This window comes from Trachinotus anak, unplaced genomic scaffold, assembly GCF_046630095.1.
Source record: "Trachinotus anak isolate AG129_WGS33_773 ecotype Australia unplaced genomic scaffold, CSIRO_AGI_Tana_v1 ptg000039l, whole genome shotgun sequence".
Taxonomy (NCBI): Eukaryota; Metazoa; Chordata; class Actinopteri; order Carangiformes; family Carangidae; genus Trachinotus; species Trachinotus anak.
This window is the reverse complement of record NW_027273890.1, coordinates 812858-840667: the sequence shown is the minus strand read 5'-3', so window position 1 is coordinate 840667 and position 27810 is coordinate 812858. Positions and strand designations below refer to the sequence as shown.

The following is a 27810-nucleotide window of genomic DNA, read 5'->3' as shown; positions in this document are numbered from 1 at the left end:
CACTGGAGGCAATGAAAGCCTCACTCATCACAATTATTACAACCACCCCCATGTCCCATGGGTGGGGGGCGGGGGGGTGGCCAGATCTATGGCATCGTCCTACTGCTAAATCAGCAATAAGCTGCGGGGCCATTGCTGGATCAGGGCCTGTTAACAAAGTATTTAAGAGCTGACCCCCCAGGAGAGGACAACAAGTGGCCTGCAGCCCACTGTGATCTTGGATCCACAGGTGTGTGTGTGTGTTCAGGTGATCTGCCTCCAGCTCAGACAGAGGACATAGGAAGTGGTGTTTACAGGACAGCATAACATCATGTGACCTCTGAAGCTTCATCACAGCATCAGAGATGAAAAAGGTCAGAGGTCAGGGGCCAGTGATGAAGAACAATGTGGCTGATGATGAATCATCCAAACAAAAGGCCAATTTAGTTTTAATGCTCAGTGATGTGTTAATTAGGGCTGCAACTACTGATCATTTTCATTGTCGATCACTGTTGATCATTTTCCAATAAATCAAATAATTCCTCAGTCTCATGTGTCACTTGTCTCAGGTGGTCTCCTCCTCCTTTATGTCCCTGTCTGCTTCCTGTCCGCTTCCTGTCTGCTCCCTGTTTGCTTCCTCTCCACTTTCTGTCTGCTCCCTGTCTGCTTCCTGTCTGCTTCCTGTCCGCTTCCTGTCCGCTTCCTGTCCACTCCCTGTCTGCTTCCACTCTTCTCCCCGTTTGCTTCCTCTCCGCTTCCTGTCCACTCCCTGTCTGCTTCCACTCTTCTCCCCGTTTGCTTCCTCTCCGCTTCCTGTCCACTCCCTGTCCGCTTCCTCTCTGCTTCCACTCTGCTCGCTCTCTGCTTCCTCTCTGCTCCGTGTCTGCTCGCTCTCCGCTTCCTGTCTGCTCCCTGTCTGCTTCCTCTCCACTTTCTGTCTGCTCCCCGTCTGCTCCCTGTCTGCTTCCTCTCCGCTTCCTGTCCACTCCCTGTCCACTCCCTGTCTGCTTCCACTCTTCTCCCTGTTTGCTTCCTCTCCGCTTCCTGTCCACTCCCTTTCTGCTCCCTGTCCGCTTCCTCTCCGCTCCCTGTCTGCTCGCTCTCCGCTTCCTGTCTGCTTCCTGTCTGCTCGCTCTCCGCTTCCTGTCTGCTTCCTGTATGCTCCCTGACTGACGAAGATCAGACTCACACAGTCACAGTTGACATGTAGTGGTAGTAGTATTGTGTAGTGGTTTTTGTATTGTGTTGTGGTTTTGTACTGTGTTGACCCGTCTGGGCCACCGTCACTTTCTGGGCTTTGTGACAATCACACACTGATGATCGTGTATAAGGAGAAAAGGCTTCCTGGTTCATTGTGTACGATGTGATGCTGAGTGTGGTCGCACACCGACAGCACAACCCAGTGCTGAGCCTCCTGGTTTCACTGGTTTCACTGGTTCTACTTTATGAAGAATCTACTGACGTGTTTCATGAACAGAGAACGACGAGCACAGTGTTCTTCAGAGCAAACACTGATAAAGCTCCGAGGTTTTTTCAGACAGGAGTGAAAAGCTGATGAAAATATTTACCCTCTTTAATGGAGCGGAACAGAAAACCCTCCACTGAAGAAGCGTCTAAATTACAGGAAGCAGAGGAATTTATGGGAAACATGTTTTTTATCTTAATCACAGCTTCACCAAACCACAGGAGATAAAAGCAGCAGTAGAAACTGTTTGTACCATGTTCTCATTTGTCTCTGAGAATCACACTGATTCAAACTAGTCACAACAATCTGTAATATAATGGAGCTTAAGCTGTTACACATATCACTTTTAAGAGCAAAATAATTCAATAATCCCATTATTTCTTTTCTTTTTTTTTTTTTTTTTTAAATGGACTGTGCTGATGTAGGATTTTCTTGTTAATGAAGTGCTGTGAAACGATCAGCAGAAGGCCTGATGATCTGCTCTCTCTGGTTTTTTGTTTGGTCTAATTTGGGAGCTCTCAGGCTCGATTCCCAGAGCAGAATACTTTTGCATCAAAAGCAAAGAGGAGGGAAATAATAAATTCTGCCAATAATAAACAGTTTGAGACGGCTATGAAGAGTCACCGCAGCTCAAATCAGAATGATTCAGACACAAACAGGAAAATCCAACAACAGCGACGTCTTTTCTTTCCATGGTGCCAGTAGAAAAACACAGGTTCCAGAATTAGCTGTGTGACAAGATCCAACGCCGTGTCCTGTGTTAGACTGGTCTATATTCAAACAGCCACAAAACAGCGGTCAACACCACAGCCTCATATACAGAACAGAAATATGTCTCTCTGAAAGGTCATTACAGAGCCACACCTCCTGAAAGCTGCAGCTCTACACGGAGAACCCGAGCGCAGCCATGAGCCACTGCCGCTCAGCACACTCAGCTGATCACAACACATCCAGATCCTCAGGAGTCAGGAGAGGAAAGTCTGACACCAGCTCCCAGACACCCTCCTGTACCCAACACAATGCTGCTGCAGCTTACAGCAACACACATCTAAACTACGAGTCACCACTTGACCTGAACTGTGGGAAACACCTTCACTGAACGCAGGATTTTATCACCTGGATCAGACCTGTGTTACCTGCAGCTTTAAAGATCCGACCTTCACTCAAGTGTCCGTCGTGAACAGAGCTGTGAGTAACGGATGAATCAGTCATTGACATTTAAAGTGTACTGATTGATTTAAACATCAATCACTCCACCTGTTACCTGCAGCAGATTCAGATCAGTTAGGAGAGGCAGCAGTGATGTGATGCTGTGTTCAGGGTCAGCAGAAAAAACATGTTTTTTAAAAGACACCACTGAAACACTCTGTTTACATGTTTGCTTCATTTAGAATATTTTCAGATCACTCAAACACAAACTAACGTCATTACAACCTGCATCACATAACTACTGTTATGTTTTATTTCTGTGCATTCACTGCATAAATATGAATATGAATAACCTGATCTGAACACAACTTTAAAAGAAGCTCACGCTGCAGCTTCAACACAGACCAATCAATGAAATCAATCGACTGTTGATTAACACTGCAGAGCAGTTAAGTGATGGAAGAGAGAGAGAGAGAGGGGCGAGCAGCAGAGAAGCTGCTGGATTTTTACCAACTCAACAACCATGAATTTGTCTTTTCACTGACGAAGAGCCCGATCCTGTTTCTCAGAGTGATTAATCAGGTCCTGTGTGTGTGTGTGTGTGTGTGTGTGTGTGTGTGTGTGTGTGTGTGTGTGTGTGTGTGTGTGTGTGTGTGTGTGTGTGTGTGTGTGTGTGTGTGTGTGTGTGTGTGTCCTTTCATGTCTCCTTGTGGACTTTGTGTCCTCTGTGAAGCGGATCTGAACAGCGGTCAGCATATTGGCTCGACCATTTCCTCCTCGGCTCAGGCTGTAGTCTATAAAAGTTAATGATCCCGCTGAACTGAGACTGGGCACACACACACACACACACACACACACACACCAGTGTGTTTATATGAATGCAGAGACATGTGAACGAGCACACGCTGCACTGTTCACCCCCCCCCACATGCTGACACACACTCCAGAGCCTGCAGGCCTGTGTTTAAGGCTCAGAGGAGCAGGGGCAGGAGGCTCCCTCCCTGTCTCCTCAAATTTCACACACACTTCAGTTGTAAGCCTCCTTACATAACACTGCACACTGCCAGAGATTTCTCTGTGTGTGTGTGTGTGTGTGTGTGTGTGTGTGTGCGTGTGTGTGTGCATGTGTGTGTGTGTCCTTTCATGTCTCCTTGTTTTCTCTGTTGAGCAGTGCAGAGAATTACAAGTTCAGAGCAGCGTCCAGTGTTGAGAACAGTGATTACTGACCAGTGAAATGATCCTCATGGCCCAGTGACACTCACTCACTCACTCACTCACTCACTCACTCACTCACTCACTCACTCACTCACTCACTCACTCACTCACTCACTCACTCACTCAAGGAAAGAGCATTAGGAGGAGAGGAGAGGAACCAAGGAGGAGAGGAGAGGAGAGGAAACAAAGAGGAGAGGAGGAGTCAGGAGACAGGAGGAAAAATGAAAGCTGAGACTAATGAAAAGAGAGATTGACAGATATTGTCAGAGAATAAATCAGAGTTTCATCACAGCTAAAAATAAAAAGCAGAGAAAACAGAGATGGAGACGTGTGGACGGATCTGATCTGATGACTGTGGGACAAGAGAGGAGCAGCAGGAGCAGCACTGCTAACAGATCATCACACATCAGTGAGCACCTAAGAGGAGGCGAAAAGAGAAGAGACACTTTTACTATGTCCCCTCCAAACCGTCTCCTCAAAACCCTCTCCTCTGATGTGTCTTCACCAGCCTCCTGGTGTTTAATGTTCATCCTTCTTCTTCTCTGTCTCCTTCACACAAAATTTTGTCTGATACAGACACACACATAATGCATCTTCATCACTGTCCTGTGACCTTCCACAGCCACACCAACACGACACCACTGTGGATTCTAACTGTCACCATCTGCAGCTGTGCAGCGTCATGGCAACACGCCGTTCACAATGAGGGCTTGGATGATGTCACTGAGAAAAAGTTGCGTCCTATCAGCTGATACTGGGTGTTGTTCTGATGACGAGCTGTCTGACCCTCTGCAGTGATGATGACGATGAAAACACAAGGCTGACAGGTGTGTGTTTCACAGAAGGTGTGGCTGTGAAGCAGGTTTGGCTCAAACTAATCAAATGATCGATTCGTTTAGTAATCATATGATTTGTTGATCTGTATGGAGTCCTAATGACAAAAGTGTTCTTACAGCTTCTCAACGTGTCGACCGTCCTGATAAAGAGAAGGAGCTGAGAAATGCCCATCCCTAATGTTCACTGCATCTTGAATCATCCCTGTTATCATTACACAGAGCAGCGTCAGCCTCTCCTGAGCAGCTCCACCAGTCCTCCAGGACTCAGCAGCTCTGCCAGGGAGCAAGACGCCAGTCTGCTGCTTTCTGCTGCTTTCTGCCAACTTCTCCACCTGACTTCAAAGGCAGTTTTCTACCTGAGAGAGGAGCTTCAGAGGCCTCCAGACCAAACAGAGAGAGAAGAAGAAATCAACACTGACAGACAGAGAAGAGAGGGACAGAGTGAAACTTAATGATGGGAGAGGAGAGAATATATTTTGAGCTTCAGTGATCTGGAGAAAATGCAAGTTAACCTTGAGGAGATGGGAAAATGGTGCAAAGAGTAAATATATCCGTAAGTATCTGCAAACACTCGCCTCCCTCCCCCTCCCTCCTCCTGCCTGTGAGGAGCAGATGAGGGCAGTGAGGGGCAGATGGGGGCAGATGGGGGCAGCTCTACCTGTCCGGCCTGCACACACACAGCTCGACTGTAGAGACACTGACAGGCCGTGTTCACCTCCTTCACGCTGCCTCCCTCTTGCTCCCTTGTCGTGCTGCTCAGTGGTGAGTGTGCGTCCTGACCTCAGCATGTTCACTTCCGACTCCACAGCTCTGTCCCACAGTCAGAGGCGAAGCCACGCAGCACAGGGCTGTATCTGATTTCTTCTGCAAGGCCGCATTGATCTACATGTCAGTGATGCTTCTCCAGGGGCCTGGGCTCCAATGAGAGCTCCACACACTAAAATCTATGCTACACAGTCAATTGTCTGGGAGCACAGCCTGAGAGAAAGAGTGTGTGTGTGTGTGCGTGTGTCTGTCACAGGAAAGGAATTCAGTCTGTGAAGGGAGCTCAGAGCACAGTCTGTCTCTGGCCCACAGTAAGTTCCTGTGCCCTACAGAAGCTCTGGTCCTCAGTGCTCTGTGGTTACGGCCCTGGATGCACAAACGAGTCAGCGGCCACAGGAAGTGTCTGAGCTGCTCACCATCTCAGCAGGATCTCCAGCTGGAAGAGAAGCTCTGACCTTTATCTCCTCTGCTGCCTTCCTCATTTCAGCATCTGTGGGTGTCTGAAAGCTGCAGTGCAGCAATGAACCCACTCACCCATTCAAGCCACAGCGGGGTCAAAGGGCGCAGTAATAATGACAACATGATAGGCTGAGCGCTGAGACGATCATGTTGTGATGACCCCAGGAGTTAAGGTTTATTTTCTCAGAGACTCAGACTGTTTCTAGCTGTAGGAGCCGAGGGATGAGGCCATGGGGGCTTACATACAGACACATACATCCTGCAGCACGGGTCAGACAGTACGGCTGAACTCAGGACAGTTTCTCTCTAATTCATTAGATGGCAGTCTGAACTAATCAGATCTAATATCTAATTTAAGAAATTAACTGATAAAAATGCAGCTGGAATTGACCTTGTTACTGTTCACATGTGTGAAGCTGTGGCCACAGTCACATGTAAAGGCAGGTGGAGTCATATGACAATCTAGAATCCCAGTCCATGATCTGAACATGATCTGCATCCTGTTCCTGCTCTGGTTTTATTGTGAAAGTCCTGACTGGAAGTTGTGATTTGTATCTTTCTGCTCCTTTGACGTTTGTCCGCTCGCCGTTATTCTTCAGCCACAAAGCTGTCCTCTGTTTACAAACTGTGTCATAACCAATCTCCCTTTTTGATTAGTTCATATGGAGGATTCATTTGGACAGAGCTGTCATTTATTCATGAGCTGTTTTCATTTCAGAGTTCAGTCACTGCTGACAGCTAGCTCCGACTCGTCCGCCTCAGGGTTGTCCTGCCTGTCTCTGGTCCTGTGGACGGACAGTAGCTGCACCGTCCTGGACTGCAGCTGCTGACGGTGGCTCTGGTTCTGCTCAGGTGGAGAACTGGTTCATGTGGAGCTGCACCAAACTCACAGAGGCTGCAGAGCAGAACAAGGACTGATGTCTGCAGCTAGCTGTTTCACAACTAACACTCTGTTAGCAGCTAGCTGCTAAACAGTTAACACTCTGTTAACAGCTAACTGTTTAACAGTTAACACTGTGTGTTAGCAGCTAGCTGTTTAACAGTTAACACGGTCTGTTAGCAGCTAGCTGTTTAACAGTTAACACTGTGTGTTAGCAGCTAGCTGTTTAACAGTTAACACTCTGTTAGCAGCTAGCTGTTTAACAGTTAACACTGTGTGTTAGCAGCTAGCTGTTTAACAGTTAACACGGTCTGTTAGCAGCTAGCTGTTTAACAGTTAACACTGTGTGTTAGCAGCTAGCTGTTTAACAGTTAACACTCTGTTAGCAGCTAACTGTTTAACAGCTAACACTGTTAGCAGCTAGCTGTTCAACAGCTAACACGGTGTGTTAGCAGAGACTAACCTTTAAAATGAAATGATCCAAATATAGAAACGTTTGATGATGCGATCTGCGTGACTCATCTGAAGTCGATCATGTGACAAAGTGAGATGGTCCATGATATAAGGTCATCAGATCGCCCTGCTCTGGCTGGAAACACTTACTGAGAAGACAACCAGCAACCAGTTACAGACCAAGAAGATAAAATATAACACGAAACATGTCACATGATCAGAAGTTAACAGGAATTCAATCATAAAACCGTAAATAAAAGTATAAAAATGAGACAGTCAGATCTGCAGCAGCTCTCAAGGTCAAGAGCCTGGATGTTTAAAATATTAACTGACTGACTGATGAAGTGTTTGATTTCTTGAACGTGTCTCAGTCAGTTTCTGTTGACACTTTTCTTTGCATGTTAATGACTCATCTGTCGCGTCTTTGTCTGGGTGTGTTGTCCCTGCTCAGCTCTGTCCAGTAGCACTCATCGTGTGCTTATGTCTCTTAATCCTCACTGTTGGCTGAAGCCAGCATAAAGCCAAGATTAGCCCACATACACACACACACACACACACACACACACAGGGTCACACACCCCCCACACACACGCTGTTACAAACTAAGAGATCACATACGCCTTGCATAAACAGGGTGACACCGACTTACACACACACACACGTGCGCACAAACACAAGCGCTGTCTGTCTTCTCTGTAGTTAGAAGGCCCCTGAGTGACAGTCGCAGGGACGTGGACACACAGTGCAGCCGTGGATGTGTGGCAGCAGCTCACAGCTGAGCGGCAGCATCCACAGCTCATTCACAGGAGCTAACTAATTAGCCTCTGTTCTAGCTGGTCTTCTAGGGGCGGGTCTAGCACAGAGGAGGCGGAGCCATCCTCACATTAAGTCTGATAAAATTCACACCTGTAAAATATCTAAAACGTCCTATCCATGAACACAATGGTCAGATATTGATCCCATCAGGCGCGGACTGAAGTCTAAGAAAATACTTTAAAAAGAAGCACAAGTGAAGCAGTTTTTTGTTAAATGTTGTAGAAAGTCTAGTGTAAAGAACCCACCCAGCAGCCTCCTGACAGGGAAGCACTGAGCACTACCATAAAAAACATGAAATAAAAAACTGATTACTGAACAGAAAGTGTCTGTTCTGGTTATACAAGATATGTAGAAAGTCTCTGAACCGGCAAACTGATGATGCATTCCTACATACGATGCTAATGTAACCTGGAAGTGGGGGGATCTGTGGTGAAACAGAATCTGACACAATAATCATTTGATCTCAGTCTTCCTCAGTCTTCAGTCTTCCAGAACAGTTAAAGCTAAAATCAAAACCAAAAATAAAATTGGATTGGACTCCTCCTGCTCCTCCCTAACCACTGACCTCAGCAGTTACAGATGAACCACTTTGATCAGTTGTGTGGTTTCTTCTTTACTTTACTCGACAGCAGTTCACTGCTCATCATCACACCGTGGGTCCTGCTGTTTGTGGTGACATGTTGAGGACGAGGAACAGAGTCTCTGCAGGTTCAGACATCATTTATGTGAAGTGATGTGACACTGCGTGACTGTGCATCATTACACTGAACCTTGAGGGTCACGGTCTGCTGAGGAGACCGTACGTTAGGAGCCCGAGGCGTCAACAGATTTATCCAGACCTGAGGATGTAGCTGACGCTGCTCAGACTCAGTCACTGGTGTAAACACCATCACACACTCCTGTCTCCTCCACAGCTTCAGCAAACACACACATATGGCAGCGGAGGTTCCACTGAACCCAACACTGTCGTTGTCTGTGTGACCATATGGGGTTTGTGTGTTTGTGTGAGCAGGGGGTGTTGTTTGTTTACCAAACAGAGGAGCTGTGAGGCGTTTAAGTGACCTGAGCTTCTCCCAGTTTACCTGAACACAACAGAGGGCAGAGCTGAGTGTGAGAGAGAGTGTGTGTGTGTGTGTGTGTAACTGTACAATGAGCTGGGCTCGGTCAGATGCTTTGGCAGAGGTGAGCCCAGAGATTTCTATAAAAGCTCTGGGAAAACTGCTGAGCAGTGCTGTTATCACTGTGTGTGTGTGTGTGTGTGTGTGTGTGATACTGCACAGTTAATACCACTGTGTAAAGCCCAAATTCCAGCACAATCCTCAAAACACTGACACATCATTTCTTCTTCTTCTCTCTTAATACGACACTAACAAAGCGAACAGAAGACAACGTGCCCTCGCTGCGTTCCATCCAGGGGCCACAGGGGACCTGGTCTCTGAAGGTGTGGCCCTTCATAGCTGCCGTAGACCGTGAAGGCTGAACTGAACCGAACCGAACCGAGACGGTCTGGTCACAGATGATTTTCACTTGCGACACCAGCTGTTTCCCGCCCTTACTGATGCGTCACAAAGTGCAGCTCCTGTTGCCTAGCAACCTTGACAACACATCACTTTTTCACCTTAACTTTCAGGTCCTTGGTTTTAACAGTTGTACCTGTTGAACTGAGCTGAAACACAACAGTGACATTAACAGTGTGACCCTCAGACTCTGTCTGTGCTGTTTGATGACAGATTATTTTATTACTGACGCAATGAATCCTGGGATATGTTTGGCCGTGAAGGATCAACCTGTTGGAGCCTTTGTTGTCAAGGTAACGAAGGAGCCTTTCAAACGAGACAGTCTGGTCTCTTCATTCATCCATTCATGAGTGATTATCATATAAATTCACTGCTGTGTCCTCAGAGTTACCAGATATTAACGCTCTGGTTCACAGTAACCACCTTCATCCACAGACGTCAGATTCTCCTGAAACACAGGCTCAGTTTATTTCATCACGTCAGGATCTCAGGCTTCTGGAAATGTTTCTGGACAGCTGATAAAACTGCAGCGTGGAGACCAAGCACTGCAGGAGCTCGTGTTTGTGTAGCTGTAGTTGATAACAACACAATGCCTGCTGGATTTGTATCCATTTGCATGTATTAACAGCCTTGTGAGGAACAGCAGACACTAGAGCCAACATACAAATTACGAAACCGCCTGCTCCTCAGCACAATCCAACAGTCAAGACCAGATCACAACAAACTGCAAACCCAACCTGTGGTGTTAGTGTACTGCTTATATCACTGAACACACAGTAAAATCATTATTCCATGTAAATTCTTGTTAGGTGATATTTTCTATTTTGTGTCTATAAGAGAGGATTATAGGTGGCTACATGCAGGTTTTTTAATGGCTAGACAAATATAACAAAATATACTATTATATTATTGTATGTTTCAGGTATAAGTCAGGAAAAGTCTGTCCATGCCAGGTTACAGTGAGCGCAGCAGTGACAGGAGGGTCAGACTCAGCAGAATGAGGGAAATATGACACTGACTAAAGTCAAATCACAACATTGAAAAATCAAAATGAAAAGCTAAAAAAAACTGAATCAAAGTGAAAACCAATAAATCAAATATTAAAAAGGTTTGAGGTCCATGATTCTGATCCTGTTTTGTTTTGTAGATCTGGGGCTGGGTGATTAAATAAAAACATTTTTATTGTTGCTCCGTATCAAAATCTTTGTTTTAACATGTCATGAAATTACACAAAAATCTGCCACAGCATCAGATCTCAAAAAGATGATTGTTTTTTTTTTTTGTTTTGTTTTTTTAATTCTTGCAGAGCTGATGAAATTTTATGATAATTTTATGAAATTTTATGTCTTTATCCTGCAAGCACAAGATAGAAATAACAGAATCTTTAAATTCTATAATTCCGCTGCATTAACACAGTTAAATAAACATCTGATTCAACAGGAAGAACTTAGTTAAACTTTGAAGTCTCTGATAAATACACTGATTTTCATTTATAATTCATTTATAATCCTAATATTTCTGCTGTGTCAGTCCAGAAGATACAGGTAACAGGTAACACTCCTCTTACACCTGTCAGTGTGTGTACTCCCACACACACTGACAGGTGATACAAAGGCAAACAGCAGTTGTAACACTTCAGTTGCCTGGAGCACAAGCTTGTGTGATCGTGATCCTCCTCCTCCTCCTCCTCCTCCTCCTCCTCCTCCTCCTCCTCCTCCTCCTCCCAGTGACTCATCTTTTCAGAGGCACCTGATCTCAACTCATCCTGCTGATCCAGCTCCAGCTGCCCACAGTGAAGGTGTGTCCACAGACTGGGAGGGAGGGGGGGTCAATATCTGTCTGTGTGTGTGTTAATACAGTCAGACAGTCCCACATTCTCTCATATCTACACTCAAACACCAGCGTCACAGAAAAAGTGACCAAACAAGCAGTGATTGACACAGCGAGCTCCGTGAACACACACAACCACGATGGCTGGGTGTTTCTGACACCGACCTGGGATATTTTCAAGCACATTTCCCCACCACACACACACACAGCTGAAGGCCGTCAGCTCCCACACCCACAGGGCTGCAGATGGCAGGGCAGAGAAGGCCACAGAGCGACAGCAGCTCAGTCTCTCCACCCTGCTGCTGCAGAGACTTCGTACACCTCTGCCCAAACAAACACTGACGGTTACACCTGCGTCGAGGCGACCAGTAATGACGCTACATCTACGCAAACTGACTGACAGAGGCAGAACAAATGTGAACAGAGACTTTGTACAAGGGCACGAGTGGGAGTAACACAAAAGAGTCAGAGTGCCTGAGTGCCTGTGTGTGTGTGTGTGTGTGTGTGTCCACATGACATGCTGAGAGGAAAGTGCCATTTTCTGATAAGCCATTCACCATTGAAGCCATCTTGAATGTTGCACCACAAAGAGCTGAATCACGTCAACAACTACTCAACGTCAGGGCTGAGGATCTGCTGAGATTCGAGCCACATCTCAGGCTGAAGCTCGATTCGTCAGGCTGCTGCAGATATTTCAGTTTTAACAACCTGATAACAATATACAGGCTGATATTAAATATCCTCACATAAACACGTTTAACTGAGACTGTCCTGTAACAAACGAGGTCAGAGGTCATCTGTTAGCAGGTTACCATGACCCACAGTTAGGTTCTGTTGCTAGGCGACATCTAGTGGTCGTAGTGATGATGACAGCAGCAAAGGGAAAAGTGCAGTGACGTAGTTTATAGAGCGACAGAGTCCACGTCAGGAGGAGGTTGGGGTGGATGGATGAATATGACCCAGGAGAGCGGTGTTCGATTCCCATGTGACAGTAGCAGTTCATGTTGTTTCTATTATCCATGACTGTTCACTGTTATTATTGTAACCATGACAACAAAGATCGTCTGATGTGGAGGAAGAACTTATTTTAACCCAAATCACCATCTTTTCCTGAACCTAACCAAGACATGACCGTCAGCACAGTAACCAAGGTAACGAAGGTAGGTACGCTGCTCTCAGTACAGTCTGTGTGTTTATTATTGTAACCATGAAAACCAAGATCTGGCACACTGGTAAGCCCCGCCCACCTGGACCCACCATCCAACCTATTGACTGAATATTGAATAAGAGCTGAAATGATCCACATCCTGACACTGACTCTGACTGTAATAGAAATGCACACGTTGTGTTGTGGCCTCTCTGGGAGATTTTCTGAAACAATAACGTACGACAGCAGTGTTTTATTGACACACAGCTGTAGACAACAGTGGTGTTTGGGGTGAGAGGTGAAGGAGCAGAGACTGAGCAGGGAGTGGAGGAGACAAAGAGGGAGCTGAGGTGATAATTGTGAATTGTACTGTGACATTGTCAGACAGCGTGGTTTTCCAGCCAGCTCACCACAGCCAGTCTGTGTCTGTCACAGAGTCCCAGTTGCACTTACAATGGGGCTGGGACTCAGAGCATGTGTCACCCATCTGTCAGACAATATGTCAACACAGCCATAATACTCCTGCTAAATGTGGCTGCGGCCCGTTAAAGCCCTCCGCTCCTCTGCTTATTCTCTGCCTCCTCACATAATCTCCCTCTGCCACACTTTTCCCTGCATCTCTGTCACATCCATTTATTTCTCTTGTTTGGTTTCTTTTTCAATCAGTCTCCTTTTCACGTTTTCCGTGGGTGGTGGTGCAGAAGCAGACTGTTAAACAATCTTTCCTTCTTCAGTGTGACTCAAACAGGAGCAAACACATGCATGACTGGACTGAAGGTGAGCTCCTCTGTGCCTGCCATGCAGCTACACCACCGGCCCACTCACAACCTTCCTGTTACTACGCCGCATCTCCTCTGCAGCCACTATCAATGATTTAACCCCAGCTGAAAGCTACAGCACAGACTCATAATAAACAACTGAAGAGGTGAAGGTAGATGTTCAAAGCTGTCAAAATGTGAGCCTGTTGAACTGGTTTATATCCACACAATGCTGCACATGAGACGATCACAAATACAGCTCAGGGACAGAAGCACAGACGTTTACTGGGCTTCTCACCATCTGATGGATGCACACACACACACACACACACACACACACACACACACACACACACACACACACACACACACACACACACACACACACACACACACACACACACACACACACAGACGGTGCAGAGTCCAGGCAGCAGCTTAGAGACAGCACAGGAACCAGCAGAAAATAACCAGGGGAGATAAAAGGTTCAATTAGAGATTAAGGAGTCATCCAGGAACCAGATCCAAGACTGGAACCAGGTCAGAACCAAGACCTAAGAGCAAACCTGGATAAAGCTGCAGTGAAAGAATACACTCACACACACTCACACACACACTCAGATCCCTGAAAGGAAAGCAGGGTAGTAGAGTTTGGTTTGTTGCCCTCCACCTTAAGAGTCAATAAGTTTTAATGGGCTGGTACCTTGTTAGAGCCTGGAAGTTTTTATAGGTTAGTAAATTACTAACTGGCAAGCTAACAGGCAAACAGGCTAACAGGATCTGAGGGCTAACCCACAGTCCCCTGGTATCATACAGCTCAGTGTACAAGCTTTACTGTAGTAATCTATTACAGGTTTATGTATCTGTTCCTATGTGAAACACATTAGAAGCACAGGATACAAATGATTCTGTCTTTGTTTAATCAACACAGATCCATTAAAAAAGCCTAGATCAGCCTGATCCCAGCAGCCTCAGGACATCTGTGCTGTAAGTGCTGCCGTATGATGCCTTCATTTAAAATTCAGCAATCAGTCATTAACCAGCTGCCCTGCCATAAAGACAGTGACAGGCCAGGATCTATGAGTCCACGCTGAGTGCAACAACAGCCATTAAGTGGTGACACAGTCATTTAAAAAAAGAGCAGAGAGTCTCTTCTGAAGCCGGGGATCTAAGAATAAGCAGGACCAGACACACAGCACTCATAACAGACTGTGTTCAGCTCCCAATGTTTCACCACACTTGTTAATTTACATTTCTTCTTAAAGGAGCTATCTGCAAGTTTTGCTGTTGCTACATAGCTAACATTAGCATTAGCAGCTGTTTACTCACCAGTCTAGAGTTAAGCATCATTTCATTCCTATACTCAACAACGCCAATGTTAACCCTTGTTCTGCTTCCTCATTTCTTTTCTTCTATTGAAGTTAGCATGCTAACCAACCAGCCCCGGCCTGACTCATCCCTGTCCGATACCGAGTCACTGCAGCCTCTAGTCTGTCTTCAGGACATATTATAACCTCTTATCTTATGTACACAACAACAACTGAAGCTCTTGTCGACACTTCACTTTAATGAACCACAACTTGAACGTCAGGCCTTTAGCTACAAGATGAAACCAGGCCAGTTCTCACACAATACAACACATGATGAAGGTTCACTGCAGTGAAAACAGATGAAGCCTCTCAACATGTGCACACCACCTGAGGGGGGGTCTCACTTTGAACTCCTAACACTAACCTTTCTCTTTTTTCTATCTCGTCCCTCCACCTGAGCAAACAGGACTGAATTTGACTGGAGCAAATTCATCCAATCACGTCTCTGATACTCTCATTAGGTTGTTGCACACAGGCAGAACAGCCCCGGAAACTTCTGAAGCTCCATGTGACATGAACAATGTCGTCTGCAGCTCTGCTGCTGTAAAACTCCCAGAAGCAATATTTCAATGTCTGAAAGGGAAACGTCTTTTCCTGCGTGTTACATGGCGGCTGTTGTTTTTCCAAGAGGCCTCAGCTGTAACCCAGGTGACAGTGTGTGCTTTGGCATGCAGCATGGAAATCAGTTTAGACTGAGAAGGCTCCAGTGTAGCGACAGCAGGCAAAAAGACTGGAAACAAGAGCGAGGAGGAGAGAGTCAGAAATAGTGCTGAAACGTGATTGGCTGCATCAGCAACTTTTGGCAACTTAATCCCTGACTCTGACAAACCAGAAACCACCAGTTGCTAAAAACAGACAGTGATTCTGGTCTGAAATGATGTTTATCCATAAAGGCCTCAGTGACTTCAGAGGTCCTCATCACCTCATCACCACACATTTCTGTCCCGTTAAAACTAAAAACACACACACACGACATCATGTGGGAGAGTGTTCAGACACACGTGGGGCCGGCAGGGAAATAATACATCAATAACATTAATAATAGATTAATAAAAGCTCCTGTATGAGCGCGTTAGCCAGCAGACGCCTGCTGTGACCACTAACTCTGATCCTGACACATGTGCTCACACATATAAAGGAATAAGTGGTGAATAAGCCTGATGTGAGCCTGTGTGTGTGTGTGTGTGTGTCAGTCCAGCTCAGGGCAGGTACAGGGGTCTGTCAGCAGCAAAGCAAATGAAGTAACTGAAGACAGAAAATTTGAAGACACCATCACCACAGACTGCTGCTGAGCTCGCCGGCCTGATGTGGAAAAAAACAACAAACTCCCTCCACAGCAGAGGGACGAGCCGATGGGGACGTTGTCTGTGACGAGGCTCAGCGTCCGTGTCCTGAAGACGCTGCTGTCACAGATAACAGAAAAAACTGGCCCGCTGAGTCCATCTGATAAACGCTGCCTCTCCTCCTCATCTGCAGAAATGACTGATTGCTCCATTACTGAAAAGGTCAGGTGTCACATATGCTTCTTCTTTGGTCTGTGCAAACATGAAGGAGGCAACAAGAGGTCCCTGGATAACGGCTCTGTTTACACTGCTGCCCTCACAACGCTCACACAACAGGTGAGAAGAAACATCTGGACTTGGTTTTAGATCAACAGCAGCTGCTCCAGGCTGCATGTTTAAGAGGATCCTGACCCCAACCTGCCCCGATGTTACATCAGTGTGTGGGTGTGTGTGGATAGGTGAATGTGGCTTGTAGTGTACAGCGTTCTGAATGATTGATAGGGCTATATAAGACAATTATTTTCAGTAATTGATTAATTTCCAGAATTAATCGATCAGTCCTTTGTCAATATGAAATGTCACAAAGTGATAAACAACATCTGGGGCTCAATTCCTTCCTCTCTTGATGATCAGCAATCAAGTAAAGGAAAATGTCAAAAATAATAAAACGTCCACAGAGACACAAACACATATTTAAGAGGCTGGAACAGAGAATCCTGGGATTTTTTTTAAATAAATACACTGAAATGATTAATTGATTATCAGTATTGTTGTGCATTAATTTTCTGTTGAACAACTGATCAACTGATGATTGCTAATCTAATTCTGATGAATCAAATGGCGCCATGAAAACAACACAGCAGCGTTGGTTGAGTTCATTAAAACGAGCCACGAGCTGCTGTAGTGGAACCAGAACTCACAGAGGAACCTCAGAGAAGAACCGGTTACTTCAGCAGGAAGCTGCTGTGTGTCCTGAACGCAGCTTGTTCTTGTGAGGATCTCAACAAGACTCAACAAGTCAAACACAGTGTTGTGTTTTCACAGGGAGCTGCTGGGGTCTGCTGGGGGTGTTTTCTCCAGCTTGATGAGGATGAATAAATATTTTAGTGGTTGAGTGTGAGATCTCTTTGCTATATCATCTATGTGTAATTGTGCGTGCAGGAACCAGCCTTTCAGCACATTTTCTCCTCCAAATCCCAGCAGAGAGGCTGAGATCATGTAACACAAACCGCTTACACACACACACACACACACACACACACACACACACACACACACACACACACACACACACACACACACACACACACACACACACACACACACTGCAGGCCCTGCTGAGGAGAACACCACGAGTGTATTCCCTGAGGCCACGGACCTCATTCAGTCACAACCACTACAACGTTGTTGATGCATTGTGGCTTCAAAAACTCACATTTCTTAATTGGATGTTATTCAGTAACTACTGCAGACTCCCAATTAAAGTGAATTTATTAGGATGGAGCTAAAGAGTTCTTGTTAGAGAAGGAGCATCCTGGGTCTCCAGACCGCCCATCACTGCCAAGCAGACGAGAAGAGACGCCGCAGCACAGAAGAAACCACCACTTATTCTAATCCAAAATCCAGTCTACACTCAGCCTCACTCATCTATGACACCCCCTCTTACAAGCTTTAAATCATGACAAACTGATGGCAGGAACAAGGGTATATGTAAATTAAACTTACCTTTAATCATCATCCATTATAACCTGACTCGCCTTTTCTCTTTAACCAGGTTAACCACACCCACTGTGAGCCACCTACAACAGGTAAACATGTCATATTATGGTCTGTTTTACCTGAACACTGTTGGGTTTGAAATGACGCTAACAAAGATGCTAGCAGAGTAAAACCAGCCATTAGCCAGTATTTAGCCAGAGTTTGACTAACACATAGTTGGCTCCTGTTTTTCCAGGGGGGGGGGGGTTTGCCTTCATTTTGAGAGGACAGTAGAGAGACAGGAAAGGGACAGACAGAGGGGAGTGACCTGCAGGAAAGAGCCGTGCCACTCAGCTGTGGGGTCTGGTTCTCCAGGACCCTGCCCCAGCGCAGGAGAAGACTCACCACTCGGTTCAGTGGTGAGCCGGCCGCCTTTTAAAAACACACACTTATGTCTCACAATGTAAACAAAGCAGTGTTTAACCTACTGACCCACAGCCTGGGGGTCTGCTGGTGCCGTGGTGTGGGTGGGTCTTTAGTAGAATACCTCTGGCTGGCTCACAGTGAGGCCGGCCCCCCACCCCTCATACTCAGCATTAGCTAGCAAAAGCTAGCCTCACTTATCACCATGAACAAACCCAGCCCCGGGGCCAACTCTGTGAGAGTAGTGGAGCTGCTTGTCCTGATATAGGTCAGGACAAATATGTGCAAGCTCCCACTCACACACATGAACACACAAACCTCAGCACAGCCTTTACAAAATACACAATTAACTCCAGCAGCGTGATGCTCTACCTGAGGGAAGGAGAAAGGTGAGGGAGACACACACTCACAAACCTGCCCTGTTATTACCCTCATGTAGCTGCACACCAGGCCGAGGCAGGCAGCAGTGGGACAGGGAACCACTCTGTGTTTCCCTCCCTGTGGACGACAGCGTGATGTCACTTCCCTCCATGAGCTGGGCCTCCAAGAGCACGCACACACACACACACACACACACACACACACACACACACACACACACACACACACACACACACACACACACACACACACACACACACACACACACACACACACGCATGCACGCACGCACGCACACACGCACACACGCACACTTTAAGCCGAGAGTTATAATAACATTCAGGCTTTGTAGAACACCCCCGAGTGTCCTCCCAGGGCACCAGGTATGCAAATGGTGGGTAATTTGTTTTATTCCAGTGGAGCAGACGAGCTCTACAGCAATGTATGTTATAGCACAATATCCACTGTTAAATCCACAGTGAGTCATTCAGGACAGGGAGGCCACTGATGGTTCAGCTGGGTAACATTAACTCCAGTCTTTGGCTCCATTAACAGAGAAGGCAGCACAGACACAGACGCTGTGGATCTGTGGCCTAACAGAGTGTGGACGTTACAATATGACGTCATAACTTCAACCTAAATCTGAGATACTGAGCAGTTTGGGTCTGATGCACTGAAATCACAATTTTCTGCTGTCACCCTCTATTAACTGCAGACCAGTTTAAAGCTGCACGGATTACAAAGAACAAAGACAACACATCTTTGTTGCATCCACTTCTTCATGCACAGTGCTGTGTTACGTCCCCTACTGTAAGACACACACACACACAAACTCTTTTTTCCAAGGATGTACTAGACAAGAGTGTGGCCTGAAGGCAGAGGATGTCTCTTAATGTGAGTGTAACTAATGGACAGCCTCCCTCCACCGTGCTCCCTCGCTCATCCTCCATCCCTCCTCATCTTTGGTCCGAGCCCCCCCCCCCTTGTAAATCCCGTCGGTGCATCGTCAGATCATACACATACACAAATATGCTCAAAAAACAACTGTGGATTGTGTTTTCCATAGGGACCAGGGCCAACATCAATCCAACTAATCCAGCAAACACACACGAGCTGTGATCACCACAATGCTTTCCAAGCACAGCTCCTGATGACCTATATATGAGCCTGTATCTGCAACGACATGCAGAACACACACACACACACACCTATACAAGACCCAGGGTGCTGGGTTTCTACAGTTATGTGTTGTCATAATTCAGACTCTGGCAGTGGACTCAGAAGCTGTGGCTGTAGCAGCTTGACACCCAGAACAGCAGCAGGTCTCTGCAAACTGTAGATCAGTCTGTGGAATATCATACAGCTCTGATTCACAAAACTCACACCTGTGTGTGTGTGTGGTCTCATCAGAGTCTGGGCTCAACTCACTGCTTTAAAAATGGTGATTTTCATATTTTACATTATTAGATGAAGCAGAGGACAGGTGGAGCAGGAGGTTTCCTCTGGGTTCCTGCTTGTGTGCGTCTGAGTGAGAGACAAAGAAACTGCTTGTGACTAAGTTGGGATAAAACGCAGCTCTCACCGTCTTCAGGCTTGCCTCAACATGTACTTTGTGGTGCAGGTCTTATCACCCTGTCAAACAGTCAACCATCTCTGTGACACAAACGCAGCAGAAGTCCCATAACCAGTCAGCCCGCTCTGACTGCCTGCGTCTGTCAAGGCCCGCCAAGCTCCCTGATTCACATGGAGCTTCTGTTTGCACGCCCAATGAAGTGCTTTATTCAAGACCAGCAGTTTGGATGACACAGTCAGTTATTCATGCGTCGGTCAAAGCAGAAACAGTTTCCCCCTCAGACAGCTCCTCTCCACTCATTCAGCCTGGGCTCAGTATCAAAACAAAGTGGACCGTCTCCCTCGCCATTCACCGCCTCCCCTCCTCTCCCTCAGCTACTTTATGTGCCGTATCAAGTTGGAAAGTCCCAGGTGTGGTGCAGGTAGAGCGGCCATTTATCAGAGCAAAGAGCAATGTGGTCATATAAAGGCCAATAACAGGAGAGGCTGGGTCGTCAGATAAACACTGGAGCTGTGGACTCATACTGCTGCCATTTTTCAAGTGGTCCTGGTTATTAGTCATCACACACACACACACACACACACACACACACACACACACACACACACACACACACACACACACACACACACACACACGCATGCACGCACGCACGCACACACGCACACACGCACACTTTAAGCCGAGAGTTATAATAACATTCAGGCTTTGTAGAACACCCCCGAGTGTCCTCCCAGGGCACCAGGTATGCAAATGGTGGGTAATTTGTTTTATTCCAGTGGAGCAGACGAGCTCTACAGCAATGTATGTTATAGCACAATATCCACTGTTAAATCCACAGTGAGTCATTCAGGACAGGGAGGCCACTGATGGTTCAGCTGGGTAACATTAACTCCAGTCTTTGGCTCCATTAACAGAGAAGGCAGCACAGACACAGACGCTGTGGATCTGTGGCCTAACAGAGTGTGGACGTTACAATATGACGTCATAACTTCAACCTAAATCTGAGATACTGAGCAGTTTGGGTCTGATGCACTGAAATCACAATTTTCTGCTGTCACCCTCTATTAACTGCAGACCAGTTTAAAGCTGCACGGATTACAAAGAACAAAGACAACACATCTTTGTTGCATCCACTTCTTCATGCACAGTGCTGTGTTACGTCCCCTACTGTAAGACACACACACACACAAACTCTTTTTTCCAAGGATGTACTAGACAAGAGTGTGGCCTGAAGGCAGAGGATGTCTCTTAATGTGAGTGTAACTAATGGACAGCCTCCCTCCACCGTGCTCCCTCGCTCATCCTCCATCCCTCCTCATCTTTGGTCCGAGCCCCCCCCCCCTTGTAAATCCCGTCGGTGCATCGTCAGATCATACACATACACAAATATGCTCAAAAAACAACTGTGGATTGTGTTTTCCATAGGGACCAGGGCCAACATCAATCCAACTAATCCAGCAAACACACACGAGCTGTGATCACCACAATGCTTTCCAAGCACAGCTCCTGATGACCTATATATGAGCCTGTATCTGCAACGACATGCAGAACACACACACACACACACCTATACAAGACCCAGGGTGCTGGGTTTCTACAGTTATGTGTTGTCATAATTCAGACTCTGGCAGTGGACTCAGAAGCTGTGGCTGTAGCAGCTTGACACCCAGAACAGCAGCAGGTCTCTGCAAACTGTAGATCAGTCTGTGGAATATCATACAGCTCTGATTCACAAAACTCACACCTGTGTGTGTGTGTGGTCTCATCAGAGTCTGGGCTCAACTCACTGCTTTAAAAATGGTGATTTTCATATTTTACATTATTAGATGAAGCAGAGGACAGGTGGAGCAGGAGGTTTCCTCTGGGTTCCTGCTTGTGTGCGTCTGAGTGAGAGACAAAGAAACTGCTTGTGACTAAGTTGGGATAAAACGCAGCTCTCACCGTCTTCAGGCTTGCCTCAACATGTACTTTGTGGTGCAGGTCTTATCACCCTGTCAAACAGTCAACCATCTCTGTGACACAAACGCAGCAGAAGTCCCATAACCAGTCAGCCCGCTCTGACTGCCTGCGTCTGTCAAGGCCCGCCAAGCTCCCTGATTCACATGGAGCTTCTGTTTGCACGCCCAATGAAGTGCTTTATTCAAGACCAGCAGTTTGGATGACACAGTCAGTTATTCATGCGTCGGTCAAAGCAGAAACAGTTTCCCCCTCAGACAGCTCCTCTCCACTCATTCAGCCTGGGCTCAGTATCAAAACAAAGTGGACCGTCTCCCTCGCCATTCACCGCCTCCCCTCCTCTCCCTCAGCTACTTTATGTGCCGTATCAAGTTGGAAAGTCCCAGGTGTGGTGCAGGTAGAGCGGCCATTTATCAGAGCAAAGAGCAATGTGGTCATATAAAGGCCAATAACAGGAGAGGCTGGGTCGTCAGATAAACACTGGAGCTGTGGACTCATACTGCTGCCATTTTTCAAGTGGTCCTGGTTATTAGTCATCACACACACACACACACACACACAACACTGTCACTACACTACTACTTGGTTGCAGTGGATTATAATTACATGGATACATGTTAATGATATAGCAGGCTTGGTTACACCCTGATCCTAAAGCTGAGGGAACTGTAGCAACCACAATATAACTCACCTGTGTCCCCCTGCAACGTGAGGAGAGCTCACAGTGGTGCACCTTTCTTCATAGAGTGTGATGCACCCCTGATATTTGATCAGCTGATATTTCCTCTCACTGCAGAGTTACTGAAGGATCTGGTCGGTGAATGTTGGAACTGTGATCCTCTTACCCTGTGGAGACTTCTCCAAGCGGCCTGGATGAAACCCTCACAGTCACTAACGATCACCAGATGTGTGGTGTGCATGACTCAACGGTGTGTGTGTGTGTGTGTGTGTGTGTGTGTGTCCTGCCCTTTAATCTCTGCAGCGAGTTGCCAACTGCCACCGGGTCAAAGCCCACGGTACGATGGCACGGTAGGTGTGGGAAGCCGGGCCTGTGCAGGAGGATGATGAAGACCGGACTTCATCTTCACGTTGGGACGAGGCGGTGACACAACAGCTCTCAGCTCCGTGGAGAATAAAACCCGGTGTAACCGTGGCGGGACAGGCCTGCTCCGGCTGAACCCGCAGTGTTTCCGCGGGTATGAACCAGCGTGGACACGGTGACCACACCAATACCACCCGCTGTCCGCGCCGTGCCCCCGGGACGTTATGCGGGGCTCCCGGGAAAGCCCCGGTGACCGACGGCCGCCGGAAACCTGCGGGAGAAAGGAGGGAACGCAGCACTTACTTGCCGATGACCTCGCAGAGCTCGTACACGTCTTCAAACAGGATGTCGTCGTCCGCCATCGTCCGACCCCGGCTGGGGGAGATCTATCCCCGAAATACGCGCCCGGACCCGGCGATCTGCCTCTGGAGACGGTGCAAACGGAGGCCGGAGCAGCTGCCGCTGGGCAGGAGGAACGGGCAACACGCCCGGTGTCGTCGGTAAAGAGTTCCACGGGGGGTGTCTAAATCCCAGTTGTTGCCTCCTTCGTCGACCCCCGCCCCCCCCTCCAAAAAGCGCTGCGTCGCTGTGGTGAGTCGGCGCAGGGAGAGTCAATAATCCAGTTCGGGGGTCCACCGGTTCGGCCCCGCCTTTCCCGCCGCCTCCCGGTGTCGTACCCCCCGTCTCAGACAGCAAACAGGACCGAAAACTCCTCCGCCGGTGTCTGCTGCGGCTCCCGCCGCTGCTCTGGCTGGAGAGCGGATGAAAAGCCCGGACAGCCCCGGTGGACGGCGGACACCAGGCTCGGGTTACAGCACCCACCCAGGCGGGCAGCACATCCCGAACAGCCGGGCGGGTTTCGGTCCTCTGGGCAGCGCGCACGGTGCGGACAAGTCTCCGCCGAACACTCGTCTCCTCCGCGGCTCGGAGACGCCTCCAGCCGCCGCTGAGTGTTTTCTTCCGCCCACCGGAGCTCGTCGGCCCGGACGTTAATCTCCGCGGAGCTTCCAGAAAACCAAGCTCCGCCCACACGGAGGTTATGAAACTGCTGCGTCGCCCTCCATTTTGGCGCTGATCCGTTACCCAGGGTTCTCCGTGCAGGCCTATGAGGCTTTGAGCCAACATGGCGGAGCGGCGGCGCCATGAAGGCTTTTCTGAAACCGCAGTTTCCTCAGGACCTTTTGAATGGAAGGACCTGGAGCGGGCTCCCGTCGGAAGTGAGGAGGAGTATGAATGAATTATGTCCTGAAATGAAACCACCTGTGTAAATTCAGAGCTCCTCGGTTTTTCAAGCGGCCTCTTCACCCTGGTTTTCATTACAGTGTTTGAGAGCCATAAATTGTTTCATTTAATCATTTATTTTATTGTAGTCACGGTCTTTTATCTGTTTTTTCTACTTATTATTGTCATTATTATTGTTGTTATTTTACTGTTTACATTTACACTGTCTTATAATCAGCTTAATCAATAATCAATAAAGCACTTTGAATTGCACTGACCTGTATGAAAGGTGATATACAAATAAAGTTTGGTTGACTCACTGATTGATTGAATGGCTCCATTTATTCAGTTTCTTCTTATGGTGAATCCTATTTAAAAATCAGACTGAAACCATCGGTCAATTGATTGATAAGCTGATCAACAGAAAATGAATCTGCAATCATTGTGATTATCAGTAACTGGTTTAAGCAGTTTTTCAAACAGAAATGTCAAAGGTCTGCTTCCAGCTTCTCCAGTCAGAGGTCTTGCTGCCGAGCGACCCTGTTAAACCTCTGATTCATATCATATATGGTCGTGTGGTTTAATATCTGATACATCAAACCCACTCGAGGAACTAATGCAGGCCTCTGAGGTCTGCTCTCTTCTTTCTGCAGTCGACCATTAACTTTCACACCATTGTGACTCTGTTAAATGCTCAAAGTGCAAACTGAGAATATGTCAGACGAGTATTTGCAGATGGGACTGTGAAGTTGTGCTCCAGTGTTTTCAGCCTGGTGTCTTCCACTTGAAGAGGCTGCGTGTGGACCGACAGTACGTAGCCTCCTGTGGCCCACCAGTGGGCCCCTGCCCACAGGTTGGGAGCCACTGAGCTAGGTGTTTATGGTTCAGTATGAACACAAGTGGATCAAATTACTTTCTGGAAAAATTCATCATAAAATTAAAACACCGTTCAAACATCACTGACACAACACAAACACTGTCGTACAGACTGAGGCAGGTGGTTGTGTGCAGCGACAACAATCACACCTTTCACCATTTACACCTACACATGAATGCTAAGGCTGCAGAATAAAACAGCTGGCCTCCCCCTCAGCCCTGTGCAGGTGACTGACACTGGGACACAAGACACAACACAGCAGTGAAACAACAGGATGCACCGTCAGCCTGTTGTTTGCAGTGATTGTGCAGCTGAGCAGACTGCTCCAAAAAATACAGAACGACACAGAGCCACTGTCGACATGTGAGCACAACATTCAGACAAGTGCTGCCTATTCATATTTTATGGGCTCTGGTGGGCTAAATACATCACCAGATGATTGCCTAATTAATGGTGAATAATTAAGCAGAGTTAGCAAACCCAAGATGATGAGCTTGTTCTTTTATTTATGATTTTTCAACAAAACGGATTTGGTGTAATTAAATAAGCCTCACAGCAGCTACTGCAGGTATTGCCTTTCTCCCTTCATACATGGCTGCTTATGTAGCACAAAAATCTTCTATTTGGGCCATTTGAAACTCCCACTTTTGTGTGTGTGTGAAGAGATTGGGGGTGGGGGGGTGGGGGGGGGGGGGGCATCAGGGGGTGATGAGCAGGATGTGATTTGGTTTAGGAATAAGAGAAATCAGGACATCAGAGAAAATCTTATCTCGAACCAACACATCCTTCTAGACTCAGCCGGTGGGCCAATGTGATGTGTGTGTGTGTGTGTGTGTGTGTGTGTGTGTGTGTGTGTGTGTGTGTGTGTGTTTGTGAGTGTGTGTGTGTGTGTGTGTTGTACATATGTGTGTTTCACAGATGTTCTTAGGCCTCTATCTACAACCAGAGCTGATTTACTATAGATTGCTTGTTGTAAACCGAGCAGCAGGAGGTGGGTTTCCATCCACCTTTTGTTGGACACATTTCAATCAAGAAAAGCATCAGTGCAAAAGCCAGAACATTCAGAACAATCTTAAAATATCTGAAACAAATTCTTACTCTTGGTTTTAGTGGGAAAGTTTGTGTATTGATAACAGCAAAATATGACGTGCGCTTCTTCTACAATGGCGTCTGACTGGAAAATTAGCACAGACCAACTGATTTATCTCAACGAACCGAATCCTAAGGAATCCTATGGAAACATGTAGCTATTCATTCACATTGTCTTCAGCAGATTTTCTCAAAATTCATTACAGTTAATGTTTTAGTGGTGCAGATGAACAAAAGAGATGCATATTAAAACTAAACCATAGTAACGTGGATGTAGCTCCACAGAGAGAATCTTCAAACTGCAGACCGCTCAAGTTTCTACATGTCAGGCTCCAAAAATGCTGGATGCCAGTTTCCCATAATTCAGTTTGATAGTGTCATTCATTAAAGCCCAGATCTCTCAGAGTGTAACACAGGTCAAACTGTCCAGTGGAGATAATGAGGTTGTTTCTTCACAGCAGACATCATCCAGACTGGAGTCCACTGCATCCTGTTTCTGTCATGTGCTCAGGTTCAGGCTACAAAAGCTTTGGTTCAGTTATTGAGAGATGGTGCTTCGGTTAATTAACACATTGTCTGAAGTCACTGGGAACATTTTCTGTCTTCAAACAGACCACAATCTTTCCCCAACCTGTTGTAACACGACTGCCGGCACATAACCATAAAAAAGGCATGATGCTTCAGTTTCCACCATATTCTACTGAAAGAAGGAAAACAAATGAGATGATTTCCTGATTATTTTAAAATCTGTAATCCGGGTAACGTTATATTAGTAGATTAAAACAGTAATCTCTACAGGAACACATAGTGAAGCTGACTTGAAATGTGCCTCTGGCCTCAGTGATCACCTTTATTCTATTGTTTGATCCATTAAACATCTGCTCTCGGTCGGCTGTCTTCTCTGTGGGAAGCTAATACGGCCTCCTGCAACGAACCCCATCCCCTTCACAGGTAATCAGGTAATTTGTGAATCAAAGACAGGAGGCTTCTGCTTCAGGGAGCAGGTACTGCTGCAGCGGTGGTTGTGATTATGATGCACAGTAAAAGTGCTCCTGACATTTTACAGTCTGATCAAAGGTGAGACTCCGAACAGGTAGAGGTTGTCTCAACGCATTTGTCTCGTGGTCTCCAGAGAAATGATGAAGTTTCTTCTGTAACATAATTACATGCACACTCCAGGTTTTCTTCACTTTCCTCTATTGTCTAAGAAAGAAGATGTATTAACGTCTGTGTGGTTAGAGCCACGAGTGTGTAACAGTGCAACAGGGGTTGTGTGTACGGACTTCAGCTGTGTGTAACTGAAAGTGATTTCAGAGGAAGCCTTGACTTCTAGAACACAGGTGTGTGAGTGATAGCAGCTATAAAAGAATACAGTGTGTGTTTTCGTGTGATGAAGTGATTCCTTTGATGTAGGAGCAGGATGATCACAGACTGTGTACAAGTCATCAGCCACCCTGGAGCGTCTGCTGAAGGGCGACATGATCTCATTCTCCTCTGCTGACTGTTTTCTTTCACTTTCTTTCTCTTCCTCTCTGACAGTTTGATTTGGAAGTGCAGGGTGTGTACTCTGTGTTGAACTAAATACATTTACTCAAGTATGTGCTATATTTACGTTGGAAGAACAC

At 46.8% G+C, this 27810-nt stretch overlaps 1 protein-coding gene across 17 annotated transcripts in view; it reads right to left on the bottom strand.

Annotated features, from left to right (window-relative positions):
• The window catches only part of LOC139614813 (peripheral plasma membrane protein CASK), an 88006-nt gene extending 64030 nt beyond the window's left edge, over positions 1-23976 (bottom strand). For 12 of the 17 annotated variants that reach the window (XM_071472421.1, XM_071472424.1, XM_071472427.1 and 9 more), the window contains exon 1: positions 23302-23512. In XM_071472421.1, coding sequence (XP_071328522.1) covers positions 23302-23360 — 59 coding nt within the window. In that variant the 5' untranslated portion in view covers positions 23361-23512. Of the gene's footprint in view, positions 1-23301 lie in introns of all 17 variants that reach the window. The other 5 variants (XM_071472428.1, XM_071472423.1, XM_071472434.1 and 2 more) reach the window with 4 other exon arrangements.
• Between the last annotated feature and the right edge of the window lie 3834 nt (positions 23977-27810).